The sequence below is a fragment of the Rana temporaria genome, chromosome 1 (genome assembly GCF_905171775.1).
Source record: "Rana temporaria chromosome 1, aRanTem1.1, whole genome shotgun sequence".
Taxonomy (NCBI): domain Eukaryota; kingdom Metazoa; phylum Chordata; class Amphibia; order Anura; family Ranidae; genus Rana; species Rana temporaria.
Window position 1 is genome coordinate 399,504,838 of NC_053489.1, and position 13,974 is coordinate 399,518,811.

Genomic DNA, 13,974 nt, shown 5'->3' on the forward strand with positions numbered 1-13,974 from the left:
TGGGGCCCGGCCCACTCAGGGAACAAGGACCTGGTCCACCGGCAGAATACCAGCAGGGGGAGTTGACTCCGGGAAGACAGGCAAAAGAGGGGCGGACGACCAAACGTCCACAGTCCGCGCTGTGCACGAGCAACAAATAAACAGCATCCAAAATAATGGGTTAAAAACGCATAAGTCACATAGATGGAAAAAATCCACCCATTACAATAAAACTATACATATTAAAGCGGTGGTTCACCCATAAAAACGACTTCCCCCTATTACACTGCCCCCCCGCATTACAATACAAATATGCCATTAATTTTTTTTTGGCTGCTGTACATACCTGGGTACAGCTATTCACCCGTGTCCTCCGGGTTGCGAGTCCCGCGGGAGTGGGCGTTCCTACCATGGCGGTGATTGACGTTTTGACTAAAAAATGAGCTCCCCCCGTCGCGTAAGCCGCGTCACGACTGGCGAAAGGAGCCGAACTGCGATGCGCAGGCGCAGTATAGCGCCGACTCGCCGTTCGGCTCCTTCTGCCAATCGTGACGCTGCTTACGCGACGGGGGGAGCTCGTTTTTTAGTCAAAACGTCAATCATCGCCATGGTAGGAACGCCCACTCCCGCGGGACTCGCAAACCGGAGGACACGGGTGAATAGCTGTACCCAGGTATGTACAGCAGCCAAAAAAAAATTAATGGCATATTCGTATTGTAATGCGGGGGGGCAGTGTAATAGGGGGAAGTCGTTTTTATGGGTGAACCACCGCTTTAAATGATGAGAGTAGCCAGGGCAGGGGATATGCAGGTGTTAAATACGAAGAAAAAAAAATATGCTTTTAAAATTCCATATAATGTGCATACAAAAACATGGCTCGCTAATAATTAACAATGGTGCATAATATATTGTAAAACCACAACTTGGGACACAAACGTATATAAGTAAATGTGTGAGTAACTAGATACTGTCCCACTGCATCTTAAACCCATACCATAACGGTATGGGCAGTGCAGCACATCCAGTTGTGTGGGGGGTGTAAATCGTACAAAAAAGTACATAGTCGTGAAGGAACATTGGCGGAATAGCTGGAGCTAGAGTAGAGTGCTCTATTGGAGGGATGAAGGGAATTATTAGTGTGTGAACAAAGCAAGATGCATAAAATGCAAGTTATCGAAGTGTTAATGGAAATACACTTCTACATAAAGTGACTAGTTAGTAAAAAAGAGGGGGAGGGAAGGGGGCATTAAGGCCCCTGAAGGGTCATATGAGAAGTACTAATAAAGTAAGAGTGCATGACAGCATGTGTTCCGGTAGTGTAACAGTCCACACGCCGCCAACTTACTCCCAAAATAAATAAATAGATATAACCAAAAAGAGGTAGCTAAATCGTGGGTATAATCTAGGGTTTGTATAGACCTGACCAAAGAAGTACATTACACTTCTATAAGAAGCATTTGTAGGATTGAGGCCTGGAGGATTTACCGCATCAAGCCTCTCAACCCAGATAGCTTCCTATTGGAGAATGATTCTATCCCATTCTCCACCTCTCGGATTTTTTGGAACCACAGCCAGCACACAGAAGGAAACGGAAGTGTCACTTATGATACAAGTCCAGATGTTGGCTTATAGATGTTAGCATTTTTCAGTTTCTGGAATAGTAAACGTGGTCGTTAATACGTTGTCTTAGTTGTCTATTCGTCTTGCCGACGTAGAAAGCCCCACATCGGCAAGTCATCAGATAGACGACCCCCTCAGTGCGGCAGTTGGCCGAAAATTTTGGTGGAAACTTGTCCCCATTAAGTAATGAAATTGTTTGACAAGTAGAAACCCAGTGACAAAACGAACAACTGCCGCATTTGGAAGTACCCAAAGGTAGTTTAGACACTCCGCTCTTCGCCTCCGTGTAATGGCTAGTGGTTAATCTGTCTCTTAGGAAATTGGCTCGCCTGAACACAATTTCAGGGTGGTTCCCCACATATTTCCCAAGTGTGGGGTCATCTCGTAGTAGATGCCAATGGTTGTCAAGAAGCGCACGTATATCATAGTGATGGCTTGAAAATTTAGTTATAAGTTTCACAGTCGGTTGAGGAGGCACTACCGTAAATAATTACTGTGACAATATAGGTAGCTGAAAAATACATAGTTAAAGCTGAACTTCACCCAAAAAGTAAAGTACCGCTGGTTTGCTTCCTCCCTTGAGGGGGGGAAGAGAGTACCAATTTTCATTTGTACCCGCTCCCGCTCTCGGTCACCGGAGCTGAAGAACGGGGAGAGGTGTGTGTGTGTGTGTGTGTGTGTGTGTGTGTGTGTGTGTGTGTGTGTGTGTGTGTGTGTGTAAACGCACCTTCCCCGTTCTTCACTGTGGCAATGTCGGTGATCGTCTGTTCCCTGATATAGGGAAAGACGATCAATGATGTCCAGCCCCGCCCCCCTACTGTTAGAAAAAAAACATGAGGTCACACTTTACCCCTACAGCGCCCCTAGTGGTTAACTCCTAAACTGCAATTGTCATTTTCACAGTAAACAATGCATTTTTATAGCACTTTTTGCTGTGAAAATGTCAATGGTCCCAAAAATGTGTCAAAATTGTCCGATGTGTCCACCATAATGTTGCAGTCATGAAAAAAATCGCTGATCGCAGCTACGAGTAAGCATCACAGGATGCGAAACATGTCAGCTCTTTTTTCCTAATCCACTTCTTGGTTGACTGCATGAATTTTGGCTGTTTTTTCCATTTGAATTTTTGTTGTTTTTTCATGTTTTGAATAAAGACATCGTTTTTTGAGGAGTGCGGCGATCCAGGATTTTTCTTTCATCTCGCCGCTATTGGTAGTAAAAAAAATAATAAAAATGCAATAAAACTATCCCCTAGTTTGTAAATGGTATAAATTCTGCGCAAATCAATCGATAAACGCTCGATTTTTTTTTATTTTTTCTTACCAAAAATAGGTAGAAGAATACGTATCGGCCTAAACTGAGGAAAAAAACGTTTATTTTTTTTATTTTTTTTTTAGATATTTTTGGGGGATATTTATTATAGCAAAAAGTAAAAAATATTGAATTGTTTTTCAAAATTGTCGCTCTATTTTTGTTTATAGTGCAAAAAATAAAAACCGCTGAGGTGATCAAATACTACCAAAAGAAAGCTCTATTTGTGGGTAAAAAAGATGTCAATTTTGTTTGGGAGCCACGTCGCACGGCCATGCAATCGTCCGTTAAAGCGACTCAGTGCCGAATCGCAAAAAGGGGCAAGGTCCTTAACCTGCATAATGGTCCAGGTCTTAACCGGTTAAGCACCTCCATCCATGCTAGACAGTGTGGATGGAAGGATCTACACTGCTGGCTATTGTGTTCTGACAGCCATGACACTCACTGCCGCTGTATTTAGTTGAATGCAGTTATTCAGCTGACAATTTTTCACCAGCTCCTACAATTTTGAAATCTACTAGATGCTGACGGGGTCACGCAAAGTTCGAATTTCCTGTTAAATCAGTTGATATTCATGATTTTATGATCAGCCTATAATAAGATGTTTCTTCAGCCACAAAGAGTTGCAGGGTTTCTCTATACCAGGGGTGTCCAACCTTTTGACCTTCCTGGGCCACCTTGGAAGAAGAGGAGAAGATCACAAGTTAATGATTACTGAAATAGGTACATTATCTATCTGAGTAATGTTCATATTATTATTAATAAATATATAATTTTATTTTTTTACTTTATTATCAAAGTAAAAAAGGGCAACAGTGCGTGCGATATTTGAGACTGATAAACTAACGCATCAATATCAATGGATGTAGTAGTAATTCTCAAGGTGTTCAACGGATATTTTGGTTCTAATTTTGTCCTTCGTGTGCTTCATCCTTGAAAATAGTTGCTCACAAATATAGGTGCTGCTGAAAACTGATGACATGAATAAGTAGCAAGAAAGGTTTTTCCAAAGTTTTGCATAACCTTTCTTACATTCTGTGGACTGTTTATTAGGAAATTGTCATCTTGTAGTAAATCGAGTGTATACTCATAAATTGTGAAGAAGAGAAATGTGATTTTCTGTAAGCCATATGAGCTGTAGCTTTCAAGCAGGTGTAAGGGATGCCATCAAGGTCATTGGAGACTTTTTTAGGGGCCCGTTGACACCATATGCTTTGGGCTGGGCTTGTCTAATGCCCCGTACACACGTGCAGGATTTCTGACAGGAAAAGTTCCCGTCAGAAATCCCGAGGGGAAAGCCAAGAACATGCTCTTTTCAGTCTTTCCCCTACACACGGCCAGTTTTCCCGACTGTGATGGATCCCAGCCATGTGTATGCTCCATCGCAGTTTTTCCCATAGGAAAACTGCCAAAAACCGCCGGGCAAAAGTCCGCCGGTTTTCCCAGCGGGAAAAAGAGACCAGGTTTTTTTTTTTTTTTTTTTTTTTTTTTTTTTTTTATGGCGGTTTTTGAGCAGTTTTTTTCCATCTGAAAAACTGCGAGGAGCATACACACGGCCAGGTTTCCCGGCCAACAGCTCTCCTCAGTTTCCCATTGGGAAAACTGATCGTGTGTACAGGGCATAATGCATTCCCAAGGCATGGACAAGGCAATATGCCTTGAGTCCCATGTGTTCACTGCAGTGAATACAGGGAGTGCAGAATTATTAGGCAAGTTGTATTTTTGAGGATTAATTTTATTATTGAACAACAACCGTGTTCTCAATGAACCCAAAAAACTCATTAATATCAAAGCTGAATATTTTTGGAAGTAGTTTTTAGTTTGTTTTTAGTTTTAGCTATTTTAGGGGGATATCTGTGTGTGCAGGTGACTATTACTGTGCATAATTATTAGGCAACTTGACAAAAAAATATATATACCCATTTCAATTATTTATTTTTACCAGTGAAACCAATATAACATCTGAACATTCACAAATATACATTTCTGACATTCAAAAACAAAACAAAAACAAATCAGTACCAATATAGCCACCTTTCTTTGCATGGACACTCAAAAGCCTGCCATCCATGGATTCTGTCAGTGTTTTGATCTGTTCACCATCAACATTGCGTGCAGCAGCAACCGCAGCCTCCCAGACACTGTTCAGAGAGGTGTACTGTTTTCCCTCCTTGTAAATCTCACATTTGATGATGGACCACAGGTTCTCAATGGGGTTGAGATCAGGTGAACAAGGAGGCCATGTCATTAGTTTTTCTTCTTTTATACCCTTTCTTGCCAGCCACGCTGTGGAGTACTTGGACGCGTGTGATGGAGCATTGTCCTGCATGAAAATCATGTTTTTCTTGAAGGATGCAGACTTCTTCCTGTACCACTGCTTGAAGAAGGTGTCTTCCAGAAACTGGCAGTAGGACTGGGAGTTGAGCTTGACTCCATCCTCAACCCGAAAAGGCCCCACAAGCTCATCTTTGATGATACCAGCCCAAACCAGTACTCCACCTCCACCTTGCTGGCGTCTGAGTCGGACTGGAGCTCTCTGCCCTTTACCAATCCAGCCACGGGCTCTTCCATCTGGCCCATCAAGACTCACTCTCATTTCATCAGTCCATAAAACCTTAGAAAAATCACTCTGGAGATATTTCTTGGCCCAGTCTTGACGTTTCAGCTTGTGTGTCTTGTTCAGTGGTGGTCGTCTTTCAGCCTTTCTTACCTTGGCCATGTCTCTGAGTATTGCACACCTTGTGCTTTTGGGCACTCCAGTGATGTTGCAGCTCTGAAATATGGCCAAACTGGTGGCAAGTGGCATCTTGGCAGCTGCACGCTTGACTTTTCTCAGTTCATGGGCAGTTATTTTGCGCCTTGGTTTTTCCACACGCTTCTTGTGACCCTGTTGACTATTTTGAATGAAACGCTTGATTGTTCGATGATCACACTTCAGAAGCTTTGCAATTTTAAGAGTGCTGCATCCCTCTGCAAGATATCTCACTATTTTTGACTTTTCTGAGCCTGTCAAGTCCTTCTTTTGACCCATTTTGCCAAAGGAAAGGAAGTTGCCTAATAATTATGCACACCTGATATAAGGTGTTGATGTCATTAGACCACACCCCTTCTCATTACAGAGATGCACATCACCTAATATGCTTAATTGGTAGTAGGCTTTCGAGCCTATACAGCTTGGAGTAAGACAACATGCATAAAGAGGATGATGTGGTCAAAATACTCATTTGCCTAATAATTCTGCACTCCCTGTAAATGTAGGAGTAAGTGCACAAAAAAAAATGCATCATAAAACCCTTCAAAGAATGAAGGTGACTGAAATGTCATTGTGCCATTACAATAAAGTAGGAACAAACAAACACACTGGTATAGCTCCCTTTACAGCACACACCAGTGGCCTCTGGGGTGAATAGGCCCAAATTGTCACCACCATGCTCTCCTATATGCTGTGATAGCAAGCTTCAGCAAACGTTAGGATGTTCTGAATCCTGCTAGCAGCTTGTTTAAAGTGGCCACTTTAAAGGGTAAATGAACCTCTAATTTGCTCCATTAAAGATACCTTTGGAAATGTTTTGCTATAGCTCTTCAGTAAGTGACAAAAAAATCCCTGTTGATCCTTCTAGAAATCCTGTTGGCTGATACCTTGTGCTCTCTGCCTGTGTTGCCTTTTACCTATGACATTGTTTGCAGTTATCCCTGAGGACTACAGAACCCCTCCCTTCTATATTATTAGAGACCTGGAGAAGAGGACATTTTACTGTAGTCCTGCAGCAGAGGACAGGGGGACATTTTTTTGTAACCTTGTCCTTGGGTGACAATTTTACTTCTCCAGTACAATAATTAGGCGTTGTCATCCTATGTTAGAAAGTGTGTTGCTGGCAGAATTGTACGCTAAAAATAAAGCAAAGAGTCGCCACATCTAAGGACTGATTAGTCGTAAGAGAATGCACTTTGTTTCTTGGGTTTGGATAAATATATTTTTTTTAATTCTTTAAGCCCCTTCACACCAGCGGATCGATCGGGGTCTGCCTGTCTGTTTTTCCAGACAGACCCGATCGGACCACCCATTGTTCTGTATGGATTTGGTCCGCTAAAAACAGACGGGTGGAGATGCGTTTGCCATCCGTCCTGTGGATCGGATGACAGTTGGATGCAAACGGACAGACAGTACGTTTCTATCCGAACGCGCCATAGAGAACAGCGGGCTGTCGCCGTTTCCACTAGGCATGTGCAAAAGGGAAAATTTCGTTTCGTTTCGTTTTAATTCGTTATTTAATTAATTTAGTTAAGTTAGGTTCGTTACATGTGTTAAATTCGTTTTCGGAACTCGTTCGTTTTCGACCGAATTTCGAAAAAATCCGGTCGAATTCGAAAAATTCTCTCTTCGAATATAATTTCGAAATTCGATCGGAATTCGAAAAAAAAATTTTTTTTCGAATTCCAAATCGAAAACCCGCGGACGAAATTCGATCGGAATTCGAAAAAAAAAATCGAATTCCGATCGAATTTCGTCCGCGGGTTTTCGATTCGGAATCGAAAACGTTCGGATTCGGTAAATTCATTAATATTGCAATTCGGGAATTCGTATGCATCCGAATGTCCGAATAATGAAAAATTCGTCCGAATTTCGATTCGGAACGAAACGAAATGCACATGCCTAGTTTCCACTATGCATAGTGCCGTGGACACGGACCTGTCATCCGCCTTCTCAGCGGAGAGATCCCCTGCTGACCAGGCGCATCCACTTGACGGATTCTGCTCTATCTGAAAGGGGGCCTTCTGGGGATTTCCATAGCTTTCAGTAGGACCCTAGCTTTTGCTTTGTAATCAATATTGGAAAAAAAAGTACTGGATATGAAACCATTGCCATGTTCTACTGTGCTGTTTTGGGGAAGAATCATAACAGACTTTCTCAAGTTTTTTTACCCCAGAGTAACAATATTTTTGAACCCCAGCTTAAACAAATCCATTTGGGGTCAGTGGGGAAAAATGACCCTTACATTGGTGGCCATTGGGAGGAGAATCCTGGCTGAGAATGGCTGGGTTACAAGCTCAGTGATATTTCATTGCTGTCTGTGCTCCCTCCCTTCCTGGCCAATGTATATCAAGAAGGAAGGATAAATCTTCCTAATGTAGTCCTTCAAATTCTACTAAAGATTTTTTTCATGCCTGAATGTGTCCCCTTTCATGAAGTCACTTGCTGGCTGAGACCAGAAGTATTCCCACCACCCAGCCACAGTCAGTGATTTGAGTGGAAGGACCCCCCCCCCCTTCCCCTGCAGCCTCTTGGCACGGGTCACAAGTCCCAGGAGACTGCGGGGTCGTTCACGATGTGCAGTATGGCTTGCGCATACACAGTTGGCTGCCCACATTTAATATGCAGGCGCCTGCATCTGAAGACTGGCAAAGAGCTGGGTTGGGTGAGAACATCGCTGGATTTTGGGACAGGTGTGTTTGTGTTTTTTTTTTTTTTTCATTAGCAGCTACAGTATTTGTAGCTGCTGACTTTTTTATAATTTTGTTTACAGGGTGAAGCTCCTCTTTTTAGCACTTTGGTAATCTGGGAAAGAAGGGCTATAGAAAAATGAGTAGCACCAATACTGTGCACTGTATGGGGTACTCCTGGTAGCATTTCCCCACTGCAGTACATACCGTAGGTTATAATACAGGTATGGCTGATGACTTTTAGAAGCAAACTTGCTTGTAACATTTGGTTGCTGTACTGCATGGTTTATGTGAGAAAATCCAGTTAATTGTCCACATAAAATGACTCCAATGTATTTTATCAGGTTTATTTTAGTATTTTTCTGAATACTATATACACAACATACTGTCTATAAGGGTGTTGCCATGAAATTCAAAAGGGTTTGGATGGGTCTGGTCACTTCCTCCTTCTAGCTGCATTGTCAGCAGGAAATGCATAGTTAGCTGAAACTGCAATGTGTAAAGTGAGTAGCAAGCATCTACTTGTCCATATATTTTGTCCCAGCAATTATATCGCTCTGAGGCAAGGAATACAGCATGGAATCAGTATATTTAATGATAAATTCATATACTTTCCCTCCACTGAAAGCTTTTCCAAAACGAAATGGCTATATAAACCAGCTAGAGGAAGCTGGCGCTGTTTAATGAAGATAAAGGCCCATTCGTGCTTTGCTTAAAAAAACCTATAGTAGTTTTTACCACTGTATATCATAGATGTATTCATGTTATGTTTTAAAAAAAAAAATTTGTAAAAAAAAATCCCTCCGTGGGGCTGCGACTGCCCTGAAAGGGTTAGTTACTTGTTTTGTCTAGGGGAGTGGAGGACCCCTTTTACTTACTTGATCCTCTGCTCCCTCAATAGATGGTGCTCCCCTACGCTCTGGTGGTGGGAAGAATGTTCTTCCGCAATAACACATCCAGATCTGGGGCTAGGGACCCTGCATAAATCTTCACTAGAGTGCGAGGGACCGGTCTATCAGCCGGAAGGAACAAAGTGGCAATTGTAGCCCCACTACAAGGGGTCATTTTCTAATTGCCTGGAGTTGGGCAACTCTCCTGTCTCTTGCTTACAACACTGTTGATTATTCTGTTCCTTTCCTTACTTGGTGTCAAAGCGTTGAATTTTTGTATTGGGTGATTGTGACGCCCATGCATTTAGTCATTGTGAATTACTGAAGCACAATTTCAGTTTTATTGGTGTGAACAATATAGTAGATAGCTTTTACCATGGACGTTTACTAGCTGAAAACTCGAGCATAAAATCGCAACACTTTCCCACGCCCATGGAATCACAGGTGCAGTGCACAGCCACCAGTACAAAGGAATAGCTGTACTCACGTGAACAGTTTTTGCGTCTTGGGGGAAATACGCCGTACGCAAATGTGCAGGTAAGCACAGATTTTAGATATGATGATCAGCATTTACACAATTACTTTCATTGTAGCTATACACGGCAGCTGTGACTCCCTGAATGTGGGAAAGCACCAGGGTTTTTCCTTTTTTTTTTTTTTTTTTAGATATTTTCAGCTAATAAACATCCATGTTCATGAGGCCTTATTGTTCACTGAAAACACTTAAAATCTACATTATGGTTGCTAATAAAGTGTTAATATATAAAAAAAAAAAAAGTATATGTATAATATTTTATGAGTTGGACTGCACCGCCTTTGGCAATTCAAGATGGCCTGAATTCTCCTGGGAATGAGTCTAGGATGGTGGATAATGGTATCTGATACCACTCTTCGTGCAGAAATCCGGTTCACAATCTTGTGCAATGTCCTTTTGTCTCTTTTGGTCAGTTGACCATGTCGTCCGCGCTTATACTTATCGGGGGGACGTTTTCCTGGAACCTGTACTGATCTTTGATATTGCACCTTGCGACACTGCCAATTGATAACTTCAGTCATAGAGGCACCAACAATTTGGTTTGCCCTCTTTGAAACTCGGTAAGCACTGACATGACTCCATATTACTAGCAGCGCATGCAGTGAATGACAAAAGTGCGGCTTCCCACCTGTTGGCTAGGCGTCTCATAACACAGTGGAAGCAATGTAGCATCACTACCGCTTTGAGCCTGGGTTCAAACTATAACGATGTGGGATTCCAGTTCCCGCATTGCATCTCCCTAGCAGGCAGTTCATGCTTTCGGCTGGGTTCACACTACTACACTACTTTCATCCTACTTTGCTCTGTGTTCAATGTTTCCCTATGAGAGTGTCTTGTAGCGTCCTACACAAGTCGGTCCTACATTGATCCTACTTCAGGCCCATTGAATATCATTGAAGTCGGACCAAAGTAGTATCCTGTTCATGAAAGTAGGATGGATGTAGGACCAATGTAGCAGAGCCAAGTAGGATGAAAGTAGTGTAGTAGTGTGAACCCAGCCTTCCTCTGCGAACCGCTGCAGGTGTCAATACAAAGTTAATGACACCCGCAGATCGGTTAGCAGATCGCAGTGCGAACTTTGCCTTCGGACAGGAATCGGATCACATGGGTGTGAACACTCATGTAATCTGATTCCAGTGCGGGGAAAAAAGGTTCCTGCACCTTTTTCGTGCGAATCCAATGCAAGTTCAGTTGTATGGTTGGATTCACATTGCAAAAACATCACATGTGATCTGCCCAACAATGTGGTGCAAATCGCATGCAATGTTTGTCTTTTGGTGAACCTAGGCTCAATGTTAATGTCCTCGCTTTCACACCTAAAAATCATGTAGTGTTTCCATATTTTTGTCCAACCTGTGTGTGTGTGTGTGTGTGTGTGTGTGTGTGTGTGTGTGTGTGTGTGTGTGTGTGTGTGTTATATTTTTTAATCTTCCAACTTGACAAATTTCTCAGGAAGTTAGTAACCAGGTCCAAAACCTAGAAAGCTGTCAATGTGTTTTGTTGAGGCTACATTCACATCTGAGTGTGGTGCCACCAAGCTCATGTTGTCATGTTGCTGCTACCCATGTTTGGGATGCCATCAAGAAATGGCAGCACTGCAGGTGCCTCAAGTTTTTTGGTGCGTTTTCTTCTAAGCCCAGATGTGAACAAGGCTTAATAAATTGTCTGTCGGCGTCTAGCTTACGTTTTGAGTGCTTAACTGAACAAGCCGAAGCTAGAAGCTGATTGGTTAACTTGCACGGCTGCTCCAATCCATAGACCCCAGATGAGGCGTAATTGTTTGGGCATGCAATTGGAGGCTGCGGAAAATTTTTGCCTACATTTTCAAGTCAACTTTAAAAAGATTATGGATTGCATTTTGGTTGTAGTTATTAATGATGATATTTATTTCTTGCAGGTATTGACTTTAAAATCAGAACTATAGAATTAGATGGCAAGCGAATTAAGCTACAGATATGGTAAGTTTATTATACATGTCTTCACTTAAAAATAATAAAAATATTTATTCTTCACATGTGTAGAGGATATTATGGCAGACATTGTCAGATTTTATGCTACAGTATTTCAAGGCTGCAGTGTTGGAAGCTGCATAATTTTGTAATGTACTTTGCTAGGGAGTGTTAATTTACACAGGGAGGTTACAGTGAAAACTATCATAGTTCTAATGATGCCAGGTCATTTTTGGTGTTGGCCTAATGTATAAGCGTGTGTGTGTGTGTGTGTTCCCATACATACAAATGCTATACAGCCCATCCTTGCTTTTTTTTCAGCCAGGAGTGTCTGATGTTCATACATCAGTACATTGTGCACGTATAGAGTTGATCTAATCAAGCCAGCTGGTCTAGGAGGGCAGAGCTGTCCTATAATTTTGCATGGTGAGCGCATCATAGATGGCAGCAAAATGTGGTTCCCACACTAAATAAGTCAGGGATTGTATGCTCATTGCGGGTTAAATCAGTAAGTGACATGGACAAGTAGGAGACCACACGATCCAGGAGGAGAGCATCATTTCTGGTGGTTCTGGTTCCAAGCCTCATTCACGGGGAAGGGCCAGCTGGTGCTTTTAATGGCAATGGTTGTCAGAACGCTTCAGGTGGAAAAGCTAATACTACATTTTGGATTCTTCTATGCAAACTGCAGCTCGGGCAGATACAGGCGCCGCTGGCACCAGCAGGACACAAGCTGAAGGTTGCTGTATCTACTTTTCACCTATCCTGTAATCTGTGACCTGGGGCCCCTTGGTATTGGGCTTAATGTGGCAAGGCACTATTGAGCTCTCCTTCTAGGGCTTCTTAAAGGGAGTTTTGGGGTCTTTACTGATTTCCTTTATCGACTGGTTAAACGTGATGACTTTATGCACATCTGTACCACTATTCTCCCGCACAGACAAAAGGTGCCTTTATACACTTAAAGCGGTGGTTCACTCTGCAGAACAACATTTTAGCATACAATTCGGCATTGTAGCGCGAGCTACAGTATGCCGGTCTTAATTTTTTTATCGCCGTACTCGCAGTGTAATCGTACATAGTAGATTCTGACTGCCCGCGGGGAATGGGCGTTCCTTTCAAGAGGGAGGGTGATTGACGGCCGGCTCTGGCACGTCACGCTCCCCGAAGACAGCCGGAGTAGGTCTCGGCTCTTCACGGCGCCTGCGCACAGACTCTGACGCGCCAGAGCCGGCCGTCAATCACCTTCCGTCTGGATTGGAACGCCCATTCCCCGTGGGCAGTCGGAATCTACTATGTACGATTACACTGTGAGTACGGCGATAAAAAAATTAAGACCGGCATACTGTAGCTCGCGCTACAATGCCGAATTTTAGGCTAGAAGAAAAAAAAAAATTTTATTTTATTTTATAGGGTGAACCCCCGCTTTAACCACTTAAGCCCCGGACCATATTGCTGCCTAAAGACCCAAGGTGTTTTTACAGTTTGGGACTGCGTCGCTTTAACAGACAATTGCGCGGTCGTGCGACATGGCTCCCAAACAAAATGGGCGTCCTTTTTTTCCCACAAATGGAGCTTTCTTTTGGTGGTATTTGATCACCTCGGCGGTTTTTATTTTTTGCGCTATAAACAAAAATAGAGCGACAATTTTGAAAAAAATTCAATATTTTTTACTTTTTGCTATAATAAATATCCCCCAAAAACATATATAAAATATTTTTTTCCTCAGTTTAGGCCGATACGTATTCTTCTACCTATTTTTGGTAAAAAAAAATCGCAATAAGCGTTTATCGATTGGTTTGCGCAAAATGTATAGCGTTTACAAAATAGGGGATAGTTTTATTGCATTTTTATAATTTTTTTTTTTTTTTTTACTACTAATGGCGGCGATCAGCGATTTTTTTTTTTTTTTTTTTTTTTTTTTTTTTTTTTTTTTTTTTTTTTCGTGACTGCGACATTATGGCGGACACTTCGGACAATTTTGAAACATTTTTGGGATTTTTGTCATTTTCACAGCAAAAAATGCATGTAAATTGCATTCTTTATTGTGAAAATGACAGTTGCAGTTTGGGAGTTAACCACAGGTGGCGCTGTAGGATTTGGTGTACACTGTGTGTGTGTGTGTGTGTGTGTGTGTGTGTGTTTTTACAACTGTAGGGGGGTGTGGCTGTAGGAATGACGTCATCGATCGAGTCTCCCTATATCAGGGATCACTCGATCGATGCAGCGCCATAGTGAAGCACGGGGAAGC

The 13,974-nt window shown here is 42.4% G+C and overlaps 1 protein-coding gene across 1 annotated transcript in view; it reads left to right on the forward strand.

Moving 5' to 3' along the window:
• The window catches only part of LOC120913251 (ras-related protein Rab-8A), a 67,104-nt gene that overhangs the window by 15,023 nt on the left and 38,107 nt on the right, over positions 1-13,974 (forward strand). The window contains exon 2 of the mRNA XM_040323075.1: positions 11,675-11,735. Coding sequence (XP_040179009.1) covers positions 11,675-11,735 — 61 coding nt within the window. The remainder of the gene's footprint in view (positions 1-11,674; positions 11,736-13,974) is intronic.